The sequence below is a fragment of the Salvelinus sp. IW2-2015 genome, linkage group LG13 (assembly GCF_002910315.2).
Source record: "Salvelinus sp. IW2-2015 linkage group LG13, ASM291031v2, whole genome shotgun sequence".
Classification (NCBI taxonomy): domain Eukaryota; kingdom Metazoa; phylum Chordata; class Actinopteri; order Salmoniformes; family Salmonidae; genus Salvelinus; species Salvelinus sp. IW2-2015.
The window spans coordinates 4,894,509-4,916,532 of NC_036853.1; the positions used below are offsets into that span (position 1 = coordinate 4,894,509).

At 42.9% G+C, this 22,024-nt stretch overlaps 2 protein-coding genes across 2 annotated transcripts; both read right to left on the reverse strand.

The window, feature by feature from the left end:
• Nucleotides 1-25: 25 nt before the first annotated feature.
• Nucleotides 26-16,616, reverse strand: LOC111972005 (mitochondrial inner membrane m-AAA protease component AFG3L1). The gene is made up of 16 exons (XM_023998828.2): nucleotides 16,355-16,616; nucleotides 15,988-16,069; nucleotides 15,643-15,725; nucleotides 14,311-14,460; nucleotides 14,026-14,097; nucleotides 12,906-13,030; nucleotides 12,472-12,742; nucleotides 7,202-7,339; nucleotides 6,822-6,975; nucleotides 6,485-6,592; nucleotides 6,169-6,294; nucleotides 5,968-6,078; nucleotides 4,969-5,084; nucleotides 2,938-3,138; nucleotides 2,272-2,466; nucleotides 26-1,809 (listed from the first exon to the last, which is right to left on the reverse strand). The coding sequence occupies exons 1-16, from the start codon at nucleotides 16,481-16,483 to the stop codon at nucleotides 1,585-1,587; spliced, it is 2,286 nt and encodes a 761-aa protein (XP_023854596.1). The 5' UTR covers nucleotides 16,484-16,616; the 3' UTR covers nucleotides 26-1,584.
• A 197-nt stretch (nucleotides 16,617-16,813) lies between these two features.
• On the reverse strand, nucleotides 16,814-21,584 carry LOC111972374 (5-hydroxyisourate hydrolase). The gene is made up of 4 exons (XM_070446077.1): nucleotides 21,331-21,584; nucleotides 20,491-20,642; nucleotides 17,386-17,521; nucleotides 16,814-17,247 (listed from the first exon to the last, which is right to left on the reverse strand). Exons 2-4 carry the CDS (start codon nucleotides 20,631-20,633, stop codon nucleotides 17,158-17,160), a joined length of 369 nt encoding a protein of 122 aa, XP_070302178.1. The 5' UTR covers nucleotides 20,634-20,642; nucleotides 21,331-21,584; the 3' UTR covers nucleotides 16,814-17,157.
• Between the last annotated feature and the right edge of the window lie 440 nt (nucleotides 21,585-22,024).

Here is a 22,024-nt window from a genome sequence, read left to right on the forward strand (position 1 = left end):
GTACTGGAAACACACCGATACTGAGAAAATTCACCACTGCATTTATTTATCAAACAAAAACATGTTTTATACATTGTAGTATAGCCATTGCTTTCGTACACAGAACCTTTATCTTTTTAATACAAATGGAAAAGCTCTTTCGGTCCATCCCCAGTAACTGGAGAACAAGAGGTTGACTGTATAGTAACAGGCAAACTTACCTTCAGTGCACAATCCAAAAACCCTCAACTACACACAACCACATTTTAAACTAAATGTATTATAGATTATTACCTCTGTAATTCTAAGCTGTTAGAGATCTTCAGTGGTGATCAGTAGTAATGACAACTACAGTATACTGGAAATCCTGAAATATCTAGGGGGACAATTTTCACAAACCTATGAGAGAAATTTAGTTGAATATATTGCTTTAAAGTGAGGTAGCAACTTCCTGATTCACACAGATCACCCAATAAAATAATTTGTTTACAATTCTGTAGAGATGTATGCATCTAGCAATACTGTACATCAACAACAGCAGAACATCTAAAGCTCTGTTTATACATGATTCTAACTTGCGTCCTTTGTCCTGCTCTTGTCCACATTCTGATTGTGCCCACATTTTTAGACATGTAGACAATCAAAAGACCGATTGTGATCAGATCATCCTGCCCACGCATTGTGTCTGAATACCTTACAAGTGTTATCTGGACAGATCTGGACAGAGAAACCATTTAAATAATTATTCTGCCCTCTAAGTGGCATCATTGACTGAGTACATCAATAGGTCTTACAATAAATATTTAGAAAGGATAGCTGTGAAATAATTTGCATAAAAGTAGGAACAGGACATCTGGTCACAATCCAGAAACAGTGGATGGATAATAGACACATTTCTGGAAATACGGGCACAATCAGAATGTAGACAAGATCAGGAAAAAGGAACCATGTTAGCACCAGGTATAAACTGGCCTTAACACCACACTATACAGTTGTAGTGTGAGGGCTTAATCACAAATGACCAGTGCAAGGCTGAGAGATGGAAGAGACAGTGCACATTTCAACACATCTAGTGGAGTATATTTTTATCTTTCTGCCAGAAGCATTTTGATGAACTAGGATATTAACATTGTTCATAACCAGTACCTTTATGTCATTGGTATATAGAGATGAACGACACGTTTTGAAATGTAGCATTCATTTGAGGGAGGGAAAGAAATAGTTGGGAGGAAGCCCCTTTTATTGAAATAAATAGCTGAAGATATCAAAACACGAGCCAAATGTACATGATTCAGTTGACAAACTTATTTATGTGGAGAAAGAGAAAACATGCAACTCGCAAAAAGAACAAATCTCTCAAAAACAATGTGTCCACTGTCCATTAAATTAGCCTTTGAGTACCATGAGGCTCACCTCCAATATGGCCAATAATAAGGCATTAAAAGATTAGCATTCTGATTGAAAGTTTGTTTTGCACTGAGATAAATATGTCCGGGGGCAGTGTACTATGCTAAATCACCCAACCCTCCTCTGCCTAGGCTACATGACTGGTGTGTGCTAAGACAGAGGTTGGGTTAAGAGGTTGCCTGTCACCGTTTGTCCTGCCTATTGGGCCTGTTTCTCCTTGGCTGTGTCCAGCTCCTCAGCTAGGTCCCCTCTCTCCTGGTTCCAGTCCTTCAGGCCCTCTGGCAGACTGGTGTCCTCTTCAAAGCTGCCTGTCCCCTCCACAAACTCCTCATAGGTTGACTTCTCCTCAAATGGCCGTGGCCCCAGCAGCTCCAGCATGTCTGCCTTGTTCAAGACCTCCTTCTCCAGGAGACGCTTCCCCACCTGGGGTGAAGAGAGAGGAACGGTGGGGTCCCAGTGGCATTCATGACACAGGGTGGACATGAGAAAGAGCCAGACAGCAGCTCTAGGGACTACTACATTTCTGTTTGATCTTAAAGCTGCCATCCTTACAGGTGAAACGGTCACATACGTTTTGAGATATTACAACATAGAAGTTACTGCAAACCATCAACACAGTTTTTTCCTCATCAGACATCATTGCACACGTGATAGAAGAGCACAATATGTACTGCCATCATTTCTTTACCATGCTGCACAATGCTCCTCAGCTCTGCTACAATAACAACGGTGGTGGGGCGGTCAGTGGTGCCGTTTCCCATCTTTAAGCCCAGCAAGAAAACTAAATCTAGACGGGTGTGCCCTTGACAGTCGAGCATGACATGGCAGAGTAATCTGAAAACATTAGAACTACGTGATGTTCACATAGGTCAATGCAATTCTCACCATATCCACACACTCTCTCTTGTCCACAATCAGCTCCATGGTCCTCTGGTAGGCACTGTCCACCAGGTCTCTGACCTCCTGGTCTATGAGCTCTGCAGTGGCCTCGCTGTAAGGCTTCTCCATCACCATCTCCCCTTGCCGAGGAAGGTCAAAAGACACCTGGCCTACCTTCTCACTCATCCCAAACTGCACTATCTGGAGACAGGAAGAGATGTGGGGATCAGAAATACAACAGGTACTGTGAGATAATTAAGCAATAAGGCCCGAGGGGGTGTGGTATATTGGCCATATAACACAAACCCCTGAGGTGCTTAATAATAAACTGTTTACCAACGTAATTAGCGCAGTAAAAATAAACATTGTCATACCTGTAGTATACAGTCTTATATACCACGACTATCCGCCAATCAGCATTCAGGGGCTCGAACCACCCAGTTTATAATAGACAGTAACATTTCCTAAGACAAACTCCTATCAACACTGTTGAATAGTAACCATAGCTTTTTTTAACCATTGCTTTGTTTTTTTATTGTAACTGGGGATTCATTTTAAAAGCTCTGGGGATTCATTCTGAAATCTCTGAGGCTGTGAGGCTGAAATGTTAGCTTAGCTATCAATTAAAGTGCAACGCTTGAACTTTCCTCTGAATGCCATACAGTAGGGTACCTGTGCATAGGCTGACTGGGTGACCTTCTTCAGGTCGTCCTGGGCTCCAGTGGTGATCTTCCCAAAGAAGACATGTTCAGCCACACGTCCTCCCAGCATCATACACATCCTGTCAAACAGCTGCTCCCGCGTGTACAGGTACTGCTCCTTGGGGAGGTACTGGGCATACCCCAAACCCTTCCCTCTGGGGATGATGGACACCTAGGGGAAGAGAAAAGGGACACATGGCATTAGAATAGTGACATCGCCCAACATCAGTGCCCGACCTAAACGCCCAACATCAGTGCCCGACCTAAACGCCCAACATCAGTGCCCGACCTAAACGCCCAACATCAGTGCCAGTGCGCCGACTAAACGCCCGACTAATCGCCCGACCTAAACGCCCGACCTAAACGCCCGACCTAATCGCCCGACCTATAAACGCCCGACCTAAACGCCCGACCTAATCGCCCGACCTAAACGCCCGACCTAATCCGCCCGACCTAAACGCCCGACCTAATCGCCCGACAAGCCTAATCGCCCGACCTAATCGCCCGACATCAGTGCCCGACCTAATCGCCCGACATCAGTGCCCGACCTAATCGCCCAACATCAGTGCCCGACCTAATCGCCCAACATCAGTGCCGACCTAATCGCCCAACATCAGTGCCCGACCTAATCGCCCAACATCAGTGCCCGACCTAATCGCCCAACATCAGTGCCCGACCTAATCGCCCAACATCAGTGCCCGACCTAAACGCCCCAACATCAGTGCCCGACCTAAAACGCCCAACATCAGTGCCCGAGCCTAAAGCCCAACATCAGTGCCCGACCTAAACGCCCAACATCAGTGCCCGACCTAAACGCCCAACATCAGTGCCCGACCTAAACGCCCAACATCAGTGCCCGACCTAAACGCCCAACATCACGACCTAAACGCCCAACATCAGTGCCCGACCTGCACAAATCAGTGCCGACCTAAAGCCCAACCATCAAGTGCCCGACCTAATCGCCCAACATCAGTGCCCGACCTAATCGCCCAACATCAGTGCCCGACCTAATCGCCCAACATCAGTGCCCGACCTAATCGCCCATCATCAGTGCCCGACCTAATCGCCCAACATCAGTGCCCGACCTAATCGCCCAAACATCACAGTGCCGGTGCCCGACCTAATCGCCCAACATCAGTGCCCGACCTAAACGCCCAACATCAGTGCCCGACCTAATCGCCCAACATCAGTGCCCGACCTAATCGCCCAACATCAGTGCCCGATCTCACTAATGCTCATGGCTGAATGGAAGCAAGACCCGGCAGCAATGCTCCAACATCTAGTGGAAAGCCTTCCCAGAAGAGTGGAGGCTGTTCCAGCAGCAAAGAGGGAACCAACTCCATATTAACACCCATGATTTTGAAATGAGATGTTCGACGAGCAGGTGTCCACATACTTTTGGTCATGTAATGTGTGTGTACTCGACCAATTTATGCAATTAAAACAAACGTACTCATTTTGGGCCATGTCAATTTTGAAACCTAAATATGTGTTAAACCCATACAGGAGAATCAAAGTTATTATTTTAGAACCCCACTCAAATCCATTCAATATCCCCATATTCCAACCTGTGATCCAATTGTGTGACAGACACTGTCAATTGACCCGTCTGCAAGCCAATGTTAGAAACTGTTCAGTATGACCATGTGAACAGTACTGCAGTGGGACTTGGATGATTTGTACACTATTTCACACCTGGGATGTATAAGATGCGTTTTGAGACTGGACAGTACTGGGAGAGTTTGTTATTGCTAGGGCAAAAAACAAAATGTGCACACGGGGGGTGGGGGGGGGGGGGTCAAGACAGAGTTTGGGAAACACTGCTCTATTCACACCAACACAAGGTGCAGCTGAGCTGTCTGTTGTGTGCAGTGTCAAAACTGCACTATGAAAGTCACATGCAAATGTGCTAGTAAAAAAAAATATATTTCTCTGGTTAGCAACACCCAACCAAACAGCCAGGTAAACAAAACCGGGCCTTTAAAAGAGGGAGTTACTGTACCTTCAGCAGTGGGTCGGCATGTTGCAGGAACCAACCCACTATGGCGTGGCCAGCCTCATGGTACGCTACAGTCTTCTTCTCATTGGGCTGCAGAACCTGGGTCTTCTTCTCAAGACCTACAGACAGAGAGAGACAGCAGCAGTGTTATATCTTCACCATTCTACTATCATCCACACCTCACCTCATCCTAAAGATGGGACATTCACAACACTGTTCATTTTGTCAGCTATTTTAGATTTAGTTATTTTTTTTGTGTGTGTTAGTGTCTATGACTAAAACACCTTTAAGTCCAATTTTAGTCATTTCATTCTTCTTATTTTTAGTTATAACCAGTTGACTAAAACTCTGGGACAATTTGTCTAGTTTTAGTCAGTTTAGTCACATATTAGTCAGTGCATTTGTTTTACTTTCAAAGCCTACATGAAAGCAAGAGATGGTAAAAATGATTGTTTCTAGTTTAAGCTAGTTACAATTGAAGGAACTAGCTGGCTGCCCATCAGTTCAAAAGATTGACGAGTGACTGAATGAGTGCCTGGGAGCTGTGTGGGAGAGCCGGGCAGATCGTCTCAATCGGATCACGCAACTGAAAGACGTTAATTCTGCCAATGAGAGGATTGCATTAAATACTTGGCATGCATGCTTATGATTGGACTAAACAGATGAAAAGAAGCTTCCCATTGGGCACACACTGGTTGAATAAACGTTGTTTCCACGTTGACTCAATGTGGAATAGACACCTGTGCACAGCGGGTTTATGTCAAATTGAATGTCCAATAGTCAAGTGGATTTCTCATCTCGTCACATTTTAGTCAATTAAAATGAAAACGAATGTTAGTTTTTTTCCATGGCATCTCGTCTCGTTATCATCATTAGTTTTCTCAGGGGAAATAGGTTGTTGAGAAATATTTATTGTCATAGCCATTGTTGATTTAATTAACACTGATTCACAAAGCTGAGATAACATAATAATACAAGAACATGGAAGACATTACAACCCACCTCCAATGACCCTGTCGATGGCCTGCTCAAAGTGTTTCCCTTCCACATGTGGGTTGAGGTGTCTAGCAGCAATGAGGGCAGCCTCGTTACACACGTTAGCTATGTCGGCTCCTGGTGAAGACAGGAAGACAGTGAGGATGTTTCAAAAACATTGACATGATAATCAACATGCCATCTCTCACACAGAGCAGCTCAACTTGCCTGTGAAACCTGGTGTGGCGGCAGCCATCTTCCTGGCCAGTCCGTCTTTGTCCATAGCAGGGTCCAGTTTGATGGGCCGTAAGTGCACTTTGAAGATGGACGCCCTGCCTTTGATGTCAGGTGGGCCTGAAACATGGACATGTATTGGATTTYGTGAAACGCTCATTTAGTCTGCTGATTAGGAAATTGTTATGTATGGGTTCTAAATGTGTTATGAAGTCCTTGTCAATATGAATATCAATATGCTGTATGTTGACATTTCACTGAAATTATCACTGCACAGCCTGAGCTCCAGTTCAATTGAAAGACTCCATACCTATGTAAATCTGCCTGTCAAATCTGCCAGGCCTCATGAGTGCAGGATCCAAGATGTCTGGTCTGTTGGTGCCGGCCAGGACGACGACGTTAGTGCTGGTGTTGAATCCTAGAAGAAAAACACTAGGGAATTACCCTCACAGTATATGCATTACAGTTCATTAAGTAAACATTTTAGAGTAATGGCAGAAAATAACAGCTTTATAACAGATGACATCATAGAGCGCCAATGTTACATAATAACAGTTATTATTTCATAAATAGGGGACATCTATGAGATTAACCAGCAATATGATAGAGAGTGTGATAGTTTGCGATCTCATTTCACCCATACTCACCATCCATCTCCACTAGCAGCTGGTTGAGAGTGTTCTCCTGCTCGCTCTGGCCACCAAAATTCCCCCCGCCCCTCTTGCGACCCACGGCGTCTATCTCATCTATAAACAGAATACAGGGGGCGTTCTTCCGGGCCATGGCAAACATGTCTCTCACCTACAGGGGGGAAACAGTCAATACTAAGTCTCTAAAACATTTTCATTCACATCCTCACAGTAAGCAATGCATTTCAAGTAAAATGGATTGAAATGTATCTATGTGGTTAGCTAGCCAGTAGATACAGCTATTTTCAGCTATGATCTAAAATGCACATCATGTGATTTGAAAASAGATGTTATGGAGTCAGGTGCAAGTGTTCCCTCTGGTTCTAGTGTGAACTCACCCTGGCAGGCCCAACACCCACAAACATCTCCAGGAACTCAGAGCCGTTGACAGTGATGAAGGGGACGTTGGCCTCTCCTGCTGTGGCCTTGGCCAGCAGGGTCTTGCCTGTGCCTGGAGGTCCAGAGAGCACAGCACCCTGAGAAAACACAGCACAACACATGAGATTTAAAATACCAGTATAATGGAATGTTCATTTCTCATGGGCTGTGAAAAGACAGCAAACTACATCTAAAATTAAAAGGCATTTTCTTCCTACATTTAAAGGTGTTTCAAGACTAGTATGACTGCTGGGCTGTTGTCCCATCCCTTAACTTTGGGATCTTGGTCCCCAGTAGGGTTGAGCTGTATCCAGATGTTCATATCGTAATACTGTCCTTCTCTCATCCCGGGATTTACGGTATTACCGGTTTAGTACAGAAGTGTGTGCAATTTTTTACAAATAAATTAAAAAGCCCATTGGGCGTCTATTACCAGAATGCTAACAAAATGTATCACAAGTAATAGTGAATAGCGCAAACAGAAAAAACGAGGCACAACCAAATGTCATTTTTGGTGAGTTTGGACATTTACAAGCGAATGTGAACGAGTGACATTGTGTAACTGAACAAAGTTGATGCATACTTGTCTAAAGCAAAAACAGTACCRGCACTGGAGCAGCATGTGACCAGTGGTGTCTGTGTGGAGTCGCTAGGGAAATGGCCTTCCGAGGAGGGGGGGRAGAGCGGACAGGCCGAGAACGGAGAGGAGAAAAACAACGCAAGGAAATCAAGCCTACAGATAACTCATCCAAAGGGATTTGACTTCTCAAACACAGCAGAAATCTAACAATATGGATGCCCAGTCATCCTTATTAATTCAGCTACTTACTTATATTTATTTATTTTAATTTTATTTCACCTTTATTTAACCAAGTAGGCTAGTTGAGAACAAGTTCTCATTTRCAACTGCGACCTGGCCAAGATAAAGCATAGCAGTGTGAACAGACAACAACACAGAGTTAGACATGGAGTAAACAATAAACAAGTCAATAACACAGTAGGAAAAAAGAATGAGTCTATATACATTGTGTGCAAAAGGCATGAGGAGGTAGGCAATAAATAGGCCATAGGAGCGAATAATTACAATTTAGCAGATTAACACTGGAGTGATAAATCATCAGATGATCATGTGCAAGTAGAGATACTGGTGTGCAAAAAAGCAGAAAAGTAAAAAAAAATTAAAACAGTAAGGGGATGAGGTAGGTAAATTGGGTGGGCTGTTTACAGATGGACTATGTACAGCTGCAGCAATCGGTTAGCTGCTCAGATAGCAGATGTTTAAAGTTGGTGAGGGAAATAAAAGTCTCCAACTTCAGCGATTTTTGCAATTCGTTCCAGTCACAGGCAGCAGAGAACTGGAAGGAAAGGCAGCCAAATGAGGTGTTGGCTTTKGGGATGRYCAGTGARATATMCCTGCTRGAGCGCGTGCTACGGGTGGGTGTTGTTATCGTGACCAGTGAACTGAGATAAGGCGGAGCTTTACCTAGCATGGACTTATAGATGACYTGGAGCCAGTGGGTCTGGCGAYGAATATGTAGCGAGGGCCAGCCGACTRGAGCATACMRGTCGCAGTGGTGGGTGGTATWAGGTGTTKTAGTAACAAAACGGATGGCACTATGATAAACTGCATCTAGTTTGCTGAGTAGAGTATTGGAAGCTATTTTGTAGATGACATCGCCGAAGTCGAGGATCGGTAGGATAGTCAGTTTTACTAGGTTAAGTTTGGCGGCGTGAGTGAAGGAGGCTTTGTTGCGAAATAGAAAGCCGATTCTTGATTTGAGTTTGGATTGGAGATGTTTAATATGAGTCTGGAAGGAGAGTTTACAGTCTAGCCAGACACCTAGGTACTTATAGATGTCCACATATTCTAGGTCGGAACCGTCCAGGGTGGTGATGCTAGTCGGGCGTGCGGGTGCAGGCAGCGAACGGTTGAAAAGCATGCATTTGGTTTTCTAGCTTTAAGAGCAGTTGGAGGCCACGGAAGGAGTGTTGTATGGCATTGAAGCTCGTTTGGAGGTTAGATAGCACAGTGTCCAAGGAAGGGCCAGAAGTATACAGAATGGTGTCGTCTGCGTAGAGGTGGATCAGGGAATCGCCCGCAGCAAGAGCATCATCATTGATATATACAGAGAAAAAAGTCGGCCCGAGAATTGAACCCTGTGGTACCCCCATAGAGACTGCCAGAGGACTGGACAACATGCCCTCCGATTTGACACACTGAACTCTGTCTGCAAAGTAGTTGGTGAACAGGCAAGGCAGTCATCAGAAAAACCGAGGCTACTGAGTCTGCCGATAAGAATATGGTGATTGACACAAGTCGAAAGCCTTGGCCAGGTCGATGAAGACGGCTGCACAGTACTGTCTTTTATCGATGGCGGTTATGATATAATTTATTACCTTGAGCGTGGCTGAGGTGCACCCGTGACCGGCTCGGAACCAGATTGCACAGCAAGAGAAGGTACGGTGGGATTCGAGATGGTCAGTGATCTGTTTATTAACTTGGCTTTTGAAGACCTTAGATAGGCAGGGCAGGATGGATATAGGTCTGTAACAGTTTGGGTCCAGGGTGTCTCCCCCTTTGAAGAGGGGGATGACCGCGGCAGCTTTCCAATCCTTGGGGATCTCAGACGATATGAAAGAGAGGTTGAACAGGCTGGTAATAGGGGTTGCGACAATGGCGGCAGATAGTTTCAGAAATAGAGGGTCTAGATTGTCAAGTCCAGCTGATTTGTATGGGTCCAGGTTTTGATAGCAGATGTTCTGAAAGAGCATCTGCTATCTGGATTTGGGTAAAGGAGAAGCTGGGGACGCATGGGCGAGTAGCTGCGGGGGGGGCGGAGCTGTTGGCCGAGGTTGGAGTAGCCAGGTGGAAGGCATGGCCAGCCGTTGAGAAATGCTTGTTGAAGTTTTCGATTATCATGGATTTATCGGTGGTGACTGTGTTACTTAGCCTCAGTGCAGTGGGCAGCTGGGAGGAGGTGCTCTTGTTCTCCATGGACTTTACAGTTTCCCAAGCAAGTTAAACTTAGGGGTCACATTAACGCACAATTCTATGATAAACATTGGAAATATGATGGCCATGCATAGTTTTTGCAAAAAATACCTTGCTTTTTCATAGTAAGCTAATTTACTTATAGCGTTGAACTTCTGTCATCTTATGAAAATTCAGCTATTTTCTGCTGAATGTGTTGCACTAATGTATTTTCTATAGTGGCACAATACTTGGCTTCAATATAAAATGCGACCCCTGTCAATACACAGCTGGACTCACCTGCTCCCGCTTTCACCCGTTGTACTATTTACAAAAGAGCACATGACTGGCTTAACTGTTCAGGGAACTATGGTAAGCTTCATAATGGAAAATAATTAAACACAAATCTGCTTTTTCTCTTCCCTGTATTGCACAAGTTGACTGCAGGTATTTACTTAAAAAGTAGATATACAAATATAAAAATGTATTGAAAAACGTAAAATAGTTTCAATGGTATTGAAAAACCATCCCATGGCTATTTCCAAATAGCCCAGTATACAGTATACTGCCCAAGCCTAGCCCCCAGGTCCAGGTACTAATGTTGTCCCTAGGGCTGGATGATATGGACAAAATATCATATCACGATACTTTTGAAATTTTACGACAGTATGATTGTATTTGAAGGGATTTTATGTTTAAAATAATAAAAGTTCTCAATATGCTTTATGAGTAGTTCATGACCCTAGGGTGGCAAATAAGTGATTATAAAAATGGGGCTTTCTCCATTTATACTGTTCAATCCAAGTCCAAACAAAAAAAAACTCATAAATTAGCATTTTGATCAATTTCTACATTTCCCGCACTTGGATTATCATTTCCGCACTGTGCAACGCAGCATGATACAAGAAAGAAAATATAGGCCTAGTTAATTGGTGAACTGTTGGAATCATGGAAATAAAATTATTATTCTAATACTATAGTTATAATTTAGTGGGCAGCACCTTGAATGCATTATTGTTTCACATGACAACGAATTAATAAACCAGGGAGGAATTATTGACAGGATAGGAACCAAAGTGTTGGTCAGGGTTTCCAGGTGACCTTCATTAGATGTTACATTACATGTTTTCTAACTTCATGTCGCTAGCTAGCCAACATATTCATGCCTCGCCTATTCCTCTTTGATAATAAACCGTTGCACAAACATGCTTATCTACTGTAGGCCTACAGCAGCACTGGTATCAGGCAGTATTAGCTAGCTACATTTGCTCTGACACATAGTACAAAATATTTTTTAAACTAACCCAAGATAGACCAGAGCCTGTTGTTTCCAATGGGAGCAAATTAATCATAATGGGCAGAATAAGCAAGGAGGTAGGCAGAGCCAAGCATGAGCTAGTAAGATCCTATTGGCGCATTCTACAATTTATTTGCATATTTCCGTTAAGGAACGCCTACTCTGAAGTGCGGGTGTGCAATAACTCAATTTGCACTTGCACTCCTCCTAAACAACGTAATTTTTTAGAAGCTTTGGCAAAGGGTAAAGTCTACAAAACACAGTCCACTCTGTTACAGATTCTAGTTTTGGAAACAGAAAACTGTATGGCGATCAGATGTTTCATAGAATTTGCAGAATGTTAGCGAATGTCCATCTCCTCCCACTGCCGTCCACTGGGCTCTCTCATCACCATATTTGGTAGTGAGTGGAAACGCCACTCGGATGCTTCACATTTATACATCCGGTGAAAGATCTGGCTCATTGTTCTATCTGTGTTAGCACATTTAGCAAGCTAGCTAGCCATCTAACTAGCAATTAGCAAATTATTTTAGCAACACCTTGCTAAGAAAACACAAAGTAGTAGATAGTTTGTGTATCTTACTGTCTGCAAACCACTAAGTGTATAGAACGCTTGTGGTACTCCAACATTGTTGCATCCATCTGACCATGCAGAGTGAACGACAAGAAAGTGCTTGTGACTCCGTGGTCGATCAACTGCTCACTCCTTAAGTGACAGGGTGCATGGTTTGGTGTGCTGAGCGGCATGCAGCAGTTTGAGGAGAGGGAGAGAGACAACTCAAGAAGCAAACGCAGTCAACTATAAAAACTGACAGTACACGTGCCAGAGTTGCGTATCACATTTAACAAACCAAACATTGAAATACCATTATAGAAAGTAAAGTAAAAACCGGTCCGTGCATCAATACCGGTATATAGTAACATACGGTATACCGCCCAGCCCGAGTTGTCCCATCCCTTACCTTTGGGATCTTAGCCCCCAGGTCCAGGTACTGCTGGGGGTTCTTCAGGAAGTTAACAAACTCCAGAATCTCCAGCTTGGCCTCCTCACAGCCGGCCACATCCTTGAACTTGGTGTTGATGTTGTCCTTCATCATTTTTGCTGTTGATTCGCTCATGCTGAAGGGACCACCTCTTCCACCCCCAGCGCCTCCTCCCATTGGTCCCCGCCGCAGGGTGAAAAGCAGGAACCCAATCAACAGCAAGGTGGGGATCATGCTCATCATAAATGACCTGTAGGAGGAAGGAAATTGTAAAATGATGACAGTCATAGTTAAAATGTTAGCTTGTACATGAAATTGGACATATGAGTGTGCTTCAAAACAAATCTCAGAGTGAGAAATAGTCTAGCCCTATTGTGGCATGAATACGTGTGTGCGTGTCGGCATTAACTCACCCATCACTCTCGGAGTTGTACATGACAGCTGCCCTATGAGAGGGCTCCAAGCCCAGCTCGTGATGAGCCGCCTCCAAGTTCCTCTCAAAGGTGTCCACACTACCGATGTTAAACCACACATAGCTCTGGGGAAAGACCACCAACACAACAAGTCAATGGATACTCTTTACCACCATAACCTTTCAGCCTATCAGTATCGGCTAGAGAATGTTGCCGAGTGTCCCCTTTTAGCATATGCATCAGATGCATATTAACCTGCAAGGTCCGCAAACATAAGCACCAACGCTTGATAAAGAGTGCATAAACTATTGTAAAGTATTAATTGCATGACAAAATATTTGTGGAAATATATCAATTAAAAAAATAACAAAAGTTATTTGTTTAGATAGAGTCAAGGATATGTTTTGTATAATATAATAAGTCCTAGAAAAAACATAGGCCTATAGCCTATTTTAGTTTCCCTTAAGTGGATTAGTGTAATCCACTTAATAAACTTTATTTGTAGATTCGATTAGTAATAAGAGTTATAGTAATTATTTACGTTCAGTTACAGAGAATGGTATCAACCCGCAAGGTCAAATGATTTGCTGCTGACAAATAGGCATAACACAAACTCATCATTACACTATTGTTTTTCTAAATTAAACCTCTTCACCCTGCTTATCATTCAGTTAGGCCTCATTTAAATTACATTGTGAAGTAAGGTGCACAATTATCACCCATTCATCCATTYGTCATTCATTCAGTGAGGAGAGAGASACATTAGCGCCTGGCTGGGTACCAACGTCCTACAGCACATTGGTGGGTTAAGAAAAAAATGTATGGGGTAAAAAGGCTCCACAAACACAAAAGTTTTTAATTTCCAAATTCTGACAAATGAACAGTAAACTACAAACACTTAGAAAAAGTCAAAGAAGGAATAAAAAATAAAACGTCAGCGGCCGTTGGCTATGGCGGTTCAAGTGTTGTATTCACAAAACACTAACTTCCTCATTTAATCTAGTTTGATCAAGCCTACTGAAAGCCCTTATTCACACCGACATGAATATGAACTCATCAAGTGATTCATCACGCTAAGTGAGTCACTGTTCTGATTCCAGAGAATGGAATTTTCACCTACCGCATCAGCCTCTGCTCCTGGTACTAGAATGACTCGGACATACTGTTTGTTGACAACCTCTAAACGTTCGACCTGTGTAGAGAACAGACAATGCATAAGGCCTATTCTTGCAGTGCACAGACAGCGACATACAAAAAAAATTATATAACAAAATAATGGAAACAAAAAAATTCTGTGTCTGAGCAGTTACATCACCTTGGCATTATGATTGTACTAATAAACAACATGTATTTCTATAAACAGTATCTCCCTATTCTTCACTGAATTGTTGTACTTTGTTCTCACCATTCCTCTGCCAAGGTAGCGATGGACAAAGTCCTTCCAAGTGATCTCCTTGCCTGTGTCTCTGAATTGATAGTAGAGCGTGGCAGAGGATATCCCAGCTAGTACCACTGCCAGGGCACGGAAGTCTTTCTCATCCCATGGGATGTCACCCTAGAAAGGCAGAGGAAAGGTCAACATGTTGAGGTATCTGCATCCAGTACCATAGAACGTCACACACAAATATATACCTACCTCAATCACTCCAGTACCCCTACACATTGAGAATGGTACTGACCTGTATATACACTGAGTGTATAAAACATTAAGAACACCTGCTCTTTCCATGACAGACTGAGCAGGTGAATCCAGGTGAAGGCTATGATCCCTTATTGATGTCATTTGTTAAATCCACTTCAACCAGTGTAGATGAAGGGGATGAGACAGGTTAAATAATTATTTTTAGGCCTTGAGACAACTGAGACACGGATTGTGTATGTGTGCCATTCAGAGGGTGAATGGGCAAGACAAAAGATTTAAGTGCCTTTGAATGGGGTATGGTAGTAGGTGCCAGGCGCACTGGTATGAGTGTGTCAAGAACTGCAATGCTGCCGGGTTTTCACATTCAACAGTGTCCCATGTGCATGAAGARTAGTCCATCACCCAAAGGACATCCAGCCAACTTGACACAACTGTGGGAMGCATTGGAGTCAACATGGGCCAGCTTCCCTGTGGAACACTTGACACCTTGTAGAGTCCATGCCCCGACAAATTGAGGCTGTTCTGAAGGCAAAAGGGGATGTAACTCAAAATTAGGAAAGTACAGTAATGTTTTGTAAACTCAGTGTACTTGCATTCTCGTGTTTCTTCATCTTATCTCGAATYTCTTGTGTTTTATTCTATTTTTTATGATCTATATTATTACTGCACTGTTGGGAAAGTTACACCTGTTGTATCCTGTGCAAGTGGCAAATAAACTTTTAACCCACACACAAACAATACCACCCGCTCCTTAATTTTACATGTAAATACCTACATGTACATATTACCTCATTTACCTCGACTAACCTGTGGCCCCGCACATTGACTCTGTACCGGTACTCCCTGTATATAGCCTCACTACTGTTATGTTATTGTTACTCTTTAATTATTTGTTATTTTTCTATTTTCTTATTTTTTACTCTATCACTTATTTTTCTTAAAACTGCATTKTTGGTTAAGGGCTTGTAAGTAAGCATTTCACTGTAAGGTCTACACCTGTTGTATTCGGTGCATCTGACAAATACAATTTGATTTGAAATATCCCTCATAGAATAGTGTGTAATACTATATAGACAGACCATTCACATCACACACCTTCTGCATGCGGCTCCACCAATCTTTCCCTCCTCCTCTTTTCCCTCCGCCTCCACTGCCACCTGATTCCTTCCCTTTACCATCTGCCAATCAAAAGTGAATGACAGCATTAGATCAGTCCACTCCAGGCAGACACTGTTGGTTAGAGCCAAGGAACATCATCTAGGTTGGCAGATCTAGTCAGGGTAACCTAGGTTGAACCCGTAGACCAATATTCCCCTTGAGGAGATATCACTCAGATAAAAAATATTTTCATTCGACTGCATACCACTAACATTTGTCTCTATAGCACTGCAGTTCATGATTTTATGTAACAGACACTTCTAGACATGTCTCTTGTCTTACCTTTTGGCGGCTCAGTGGAGTACAGTAGTCCATGAGATGTAATCTTTACATCAGGTGACAATAACTTACTTTGAGCAAGCCTCTGAGGAGGAAAGCATAACATCCGGATTATGGTAAAGAGTTTGATTTATAACTGGTTGTGTAGCTAGCTAGCTAGCTAATAGCTAACTTGGCTAACTAGTCTGTTGACCTAACGTTACTGCACTGCCTAGTAGTAGCTAGGCTAGCTAGCTAACTAATATCGGCACACAGTTCTGACAGCACAATAACAGTTCTAGCCAGTGTTTGTGTTGTATAGAACTAGCTAGAATGGCTAATTAGTTAATGCCTAATTTCAATTGGTTTAACGAACACAAAACAACCTTACCCTGACCGTGGAGCCACGATAGCCGGGCAGCACAGAGAAGTTCCTTGACACTGAATTGCGTACACATGCTCTCACTGCGATCCGTAGMGGCAAAGCAGCCGTCGAGAGAAGCCCCAACATTTGAGCCATTCTCCCGCTGGCACTTGCCCTCCACTCTTTGAAAAAATATCAAATGTTCTAGATATTCTGGCTTCTTACAGTTCATCAGTGTGACAGTGTTGGATAACAGTGTGACAGTGTTGGATAACAGCCACAGTCATTACATACTGCAAGAGCAAGAATGTCAGAGCAAGACCACTAAGGACCCCAATAAATTGACCAAAATTATGCCTGACAATCTGGATTGGAATGTAAATGTTTTTCCATTGATTCTTAGGGTATGGTCAACAATTGCATGTAAAATATAACAATATTTAAAATACAGTATATCAAGGATGATATGTGTTCAATAATTACAAGTTTACAGCTTTAATTAACTTTATTTCATTTATGCGCGAATAGGACRACTTTGAGTCTTTCTGCGGAGCTCGATCTTGCTCTGTGATTGGCTGAGAAACACACACGCACATTGCATCATGGATGAGCAATTTGACAGGTAGATTACAAAATATGTACGTTCATGATGAACAGACAAAAAGCAAAATATTCAGCACGTGATAGCCATTTGACTTCAGTTCATCATCATGACTATTTCAAACAACAGTAACTCGACCACTTAGGCATCAACTCGACATGTAAGCATTTTAGCTCGATTAACCACATCCATGGTATAGTGYGGGCAGAGGCTCAGACGAGAGATGGCTCTAACTTCCCCTGTACGTGCTATAGGAGAAGCGGCTCAGGAGCAGGGGCAAGTGGAATCTCTCGTTTGGGTTTGTTATAGTGAAGACAATCTGTTGAAGAAAAAAAAGAGAAAGAAACAGAACATAATAAGGGTTTGTTGGTTTTAATCTTTCAAAAATTGCGGAAATTCCTCCAGGGCAAATGTATTAGTAGGTGTATTGATACGTCCATGGCTGATAMCCACTTACCTCAACATATGGGTAGAAGGAGTTGTGACCCAAACTGTCCCAATATTGTCCAGTCTCAAAACGCATCTTATACATCCCAGGCGTGAACGCTTTTGTAGTGATGAGTCCAGGACAGCGACCATCTTCGTCGGTGGTTCTAAAATAATGAGAACGTTGATGATTCTGCATGGGTTTTTGTCATAYATTCAAGTTTCAAAATTGACATGGCCCAAAATTAGTATGTTTGTATCTTTTCAATTGCATAAATCAATTATTGGCCATGTACACATATTTTGCAGATGTTATCGCAGGTGCAGTAAAATGCTTATGTTTGACTAGAATACAGTAAATACAGTGCATWTGGAAAGTATTCAGGCCCCTTGACTTTTTCACATTTTGTTACGTTACAGCCTTATTCTAAAATTGATGAAATACTTTTCCCCTCATCAATCTACATACAATACCYCATAATATCAAAGCGAAAACAGGTTTTGAAATGTWWAAAAAAAAAATGCAAATGTATTAAACATAAGTATTCAGAACCTTTGCTATGAGACTCGAAATTGAGCTCAGGTGCATCCTGTTTCCATTGATCATCCTTGAGATGTGTTTACAACATGATTGGAGTCSACCTGTGGTAAATTCAATTGATTGGACATGATTTGGAAAACCACACACCTGTCAATGCAGTTSACAATGCATGTCAGAGCAAAAACCAAGCCATGAGGTCGAAGGATGTGTCCGTTGAGCTTCGAAACAGTATTGTGTCAAGGCACAGATCTGGAGGAGAGTAACAAAACATGTATGCAGCATTGAAGATCCCCAAGAACACAGTGGCCTCCATCATTTTTAAATGTAAGAAGTTTGGATCCACCAAGACTCTTCCTAGAGCTAGCCGCCCAGACAAATTGAGCCATCAGGGGAGAAGGGCATTGGTCAGGGAGGTGACCAAGAACCCGATGGTCACTCTGACAGAGCTTCAGAGTTCTGTTGAGATGGGAGAAACTTCCAGATGGACAACCATCTCTTCAGCATTCCACCAATCAGGCCTTTATGGTAGTGGCAAGACAGAAGCCATTCCTCAGTAAAAGGCATATGACAGCCCACTTGGAGTTTGGCAAAAGGCACCTAAAGGACTCTCAGACCATGACCAACAAGATTCTCCGGTCTGATGAAACCAATATTGAACTCTTTGGCTTGAATGCCAAGTGTCACGTCTGGAGGAAACCAAGCACCATCCCTATGGTGAAGCATGGGGGTGGCAGCATCATGCTGTGGGAATGTTTTCAGTGGCAGGGATTGGGAGACTAGTCAGGATCAAGCAAGAGATCCTTGAAGAAAACCTGCTCCAGAGCGCTCAGGACCTCAGACTGGGGCTAAGGTTCACCATCCAACAGGACAACGACCCTAACCATACAGCCAAGACAATGCAGGATTGGCTTCGGGACAAGTCTCTGAATGTCCTAGAGTGGCCCAGCCAGACCCCGGACTTGAACCCAATCAAACATCTCTGGGGAGACCTGAAAATAGCTGTGCAGCGACGCTTCCCATCCAACCTGACAGAGCTTGAGAGGATCGGCAGAGAAGAATGGGAGAAACTCCACAAATACATGTGTGCCAAGCTTGTAGCGTCATACCCAAGAAGACTCAAGGCTGTTATCGCTACCAAAGGTGCTTCAACAAAGTACTGAGTACAGGGTCTGAATACTTATGTAAATGTAATATATCCGTTTTTTATTTTCAATACATTTGCAAAAATTTCAAAACTGTTTTTGCTTTGTTATTATTGTGTAGATTGATGAGGAACAAAATTATTTTAATCAATTTTAGAATAAGGCTGTAACGTAACAAAATGTGGAAAAAGTGAAGGGGTCTGAATACTTTCCTTATGCACCGTACATATGAAGTGGGTAAAGCAGTATGTGAACATTAAAGTGACCAGTGTTCAATGACTATGTACATAGGGCAGCAGTCTCTATGGTGGGGGGGGGTAAAGTGCCAGGTGGTAGGCGGCTAGAACAGTGACTAAKGTTCAGGGTAGGGTACTGGGAGAAGGTCAGCTAGTGGTGACTATTTGTCTGATAGCTTGGAGATGTTTTTCAGTCTCTCGGCCCCAGCTTTGATGCACCTGTACCATCTCCGCCTTCTAGATGGTAGCAGGGTGAACAGGCTGTGGCTCAGGTGTCTGAGGTCATTGATGACCTTCATGTGACACAGGGTGCTGTAGGTGTCCTGGAGGCATGGCAGTGTGCCCCCAGTGATGCGTTGGGCTGACTGCACCACCCTCTGGAGAAACAGGATGCTCTTAATGGTGCGTCTGTAGAAGTTTGTGTTGGTCTAAAGGTAGTGCATCTCCATGCATTATCAGTCGATCACTATTAATAATAGCAGTGAACATTTCACAAATAGGCCTGAAGCTAGGCTAACTAGATCCCAAAGGTATATGCAACACACAAAGGGAGAAAAGAGTGAGACAGTAGGCCTATATCAGGCGGCTTGTTCACCCTACCCCACAGTCACTAGGTAGTAGGACTATATCAGGCAGCCATTCACCCTACCCCACAGTCACTAGGTAGTAGGACTATATCAGGCAGCTATTCACCCTACCMCACAGTCACTAGGTAGTAAGACTATAACAGGCAGCTATTCACCCTACCCCACAGTCACTAGGTAGTAGGATATAACGGCCAGCTATTCCCCTACCCACAGTCATTAGGTAGTAGGACTATAACAGGCAGCTATTCACCCTACCCACAGTCACTAGGTAGTAGGACTATATCAGGCAGCTATTCACCCTACCCACAGTCACTAGGTAGTAGGACTATAACAGGCAGCTATTCACCCTACCCCACAGTCACTAGGTGTAGGACTATAACGACAGCTATTCACCTACCCCACAGTCACTAGGTAGTAGGACTATATCAGGCAGCTATTCACCCTACCCCACGTCACTGGTAGTGGACTATAACAGGCAGCTATTCACCCTACCCCACAGTCACTAGGTAGTAGGACTATAACAGGCAGCTATTCACCCTACCCACAGTCACTAGGTAGTAGGACTATAACAGGCAGCTTTCACCCTACCCACAGTCACTAGGTAGTAGGCCTATAACAGGAGCTATTCACCCTACCCTCACAGTCACTAGGTTCCAGATGACTAGGAGTGAGTCCAGTCGGTGCAGACTGAGGGCCATTCTTGCCCCTGGGACTCCGTCACCTGTGTTCAACACAAAGGTGGTCAGGGGGCTGTTTGGAAGTGTGGAAGACATCTCTGAAGACTGTGGAGAAAGATACAACATGGTGATGGTCCTACAGTCATATTAGTTTCTGATGATAATAATACAAATAGGCCTACATTTTATTTATTTAGTTGCCTTTACTTTTTGTTCATATACATTGTTTATAATGGGAGAATAGCCAATACCTTAGTTTTTCATTTGAATGTTTTTAAAACTTTTAACAGGCTGAAACCCTTACTTTCCTATGTTTATTCTTCATAGTCTCTGCCACTATATGAGTTTACAAGTCACTTTGTTTCTTTTGCACACTTGCATCAGTGAAGCCTCCGTTTTACATAAAGAATAGCAAAGCACCATTTAGTGTAAATGGAATAAGCTATTCACATGTGTATTTTAGTCTTTGAGAAAAAAACATTTGTCCATCCATTCAATAGCAATCCTTCTGACAGACTGTTGAGAACTTTTCCAGACACCCAAAGACACTACATGATCAAATACTTATTTTATGACTTTACCCAATTATCAGTACGTAGGCTATAGGCCTATGACAATGCAGACAGTCATTTGCTGAGACCTCACTTGATTTAATTATACTCAATGGTCACAGAATAAGATCTTGCTTGGGCACAATAAATAGGCTAAACAAATTAGGCTACATTAATAGTGTAGTTGCTTCGTAAAAAATAATTGTTGTATGTTATTAATAAACTGTTTTATGAGTAATTACCTGGTTACAATGCAGAATTGCGGCTTGATTTAGGGGACCTTGTCAAGTACAACAGTAGACTCCGGTGTTTTAGTCCTCCTCGACGCGGATGACTTGTTGTTTTACTTCTACAGCCTATATGAAACTAGAGTTTATTTGGTTCTCAACACTCACTCGTAGTGCAGTTGTATCAAACAAGACAGAATAGTTCATTTTCATCCTTTGCGAGGGCAACTCACTCTGGATTCACTATGCGCAAACAAACGTCAGGTGCCAAAGGTTGACCAGACCTATCTCTAAAATAACCTACGTTTACTGTGCGTAATCTTGTCAATATTGACAAAGTTTGGCCACATGGTTGATAAAGTGTTTATTGTGGTTGTGTGTCCGACTTAATTGCCCACTACAAGATAATAGACAATGCAAAATCAAATTGGAATAGTCCACAGATAAAAAATATATATAATAATGTCCAAACCATTTGGCTAATTGTTAACAACTTGGTTTATGAATATACAAGTCAGGTGAATTAGTGAGCGGGGTACAGAGAACAATGGAAATCAATAAGCTACCACTTTTCTAGGCCTAGGCTACTCCTCTAATGTAAGGTCAAATGAACTGAACCACTCAGTTATATGAAAATAGTTGTACATTTACTAAGCCTACTATCACAATGTATAGTTCACATTTAGTATTTATTAAACACAAAGAGCCA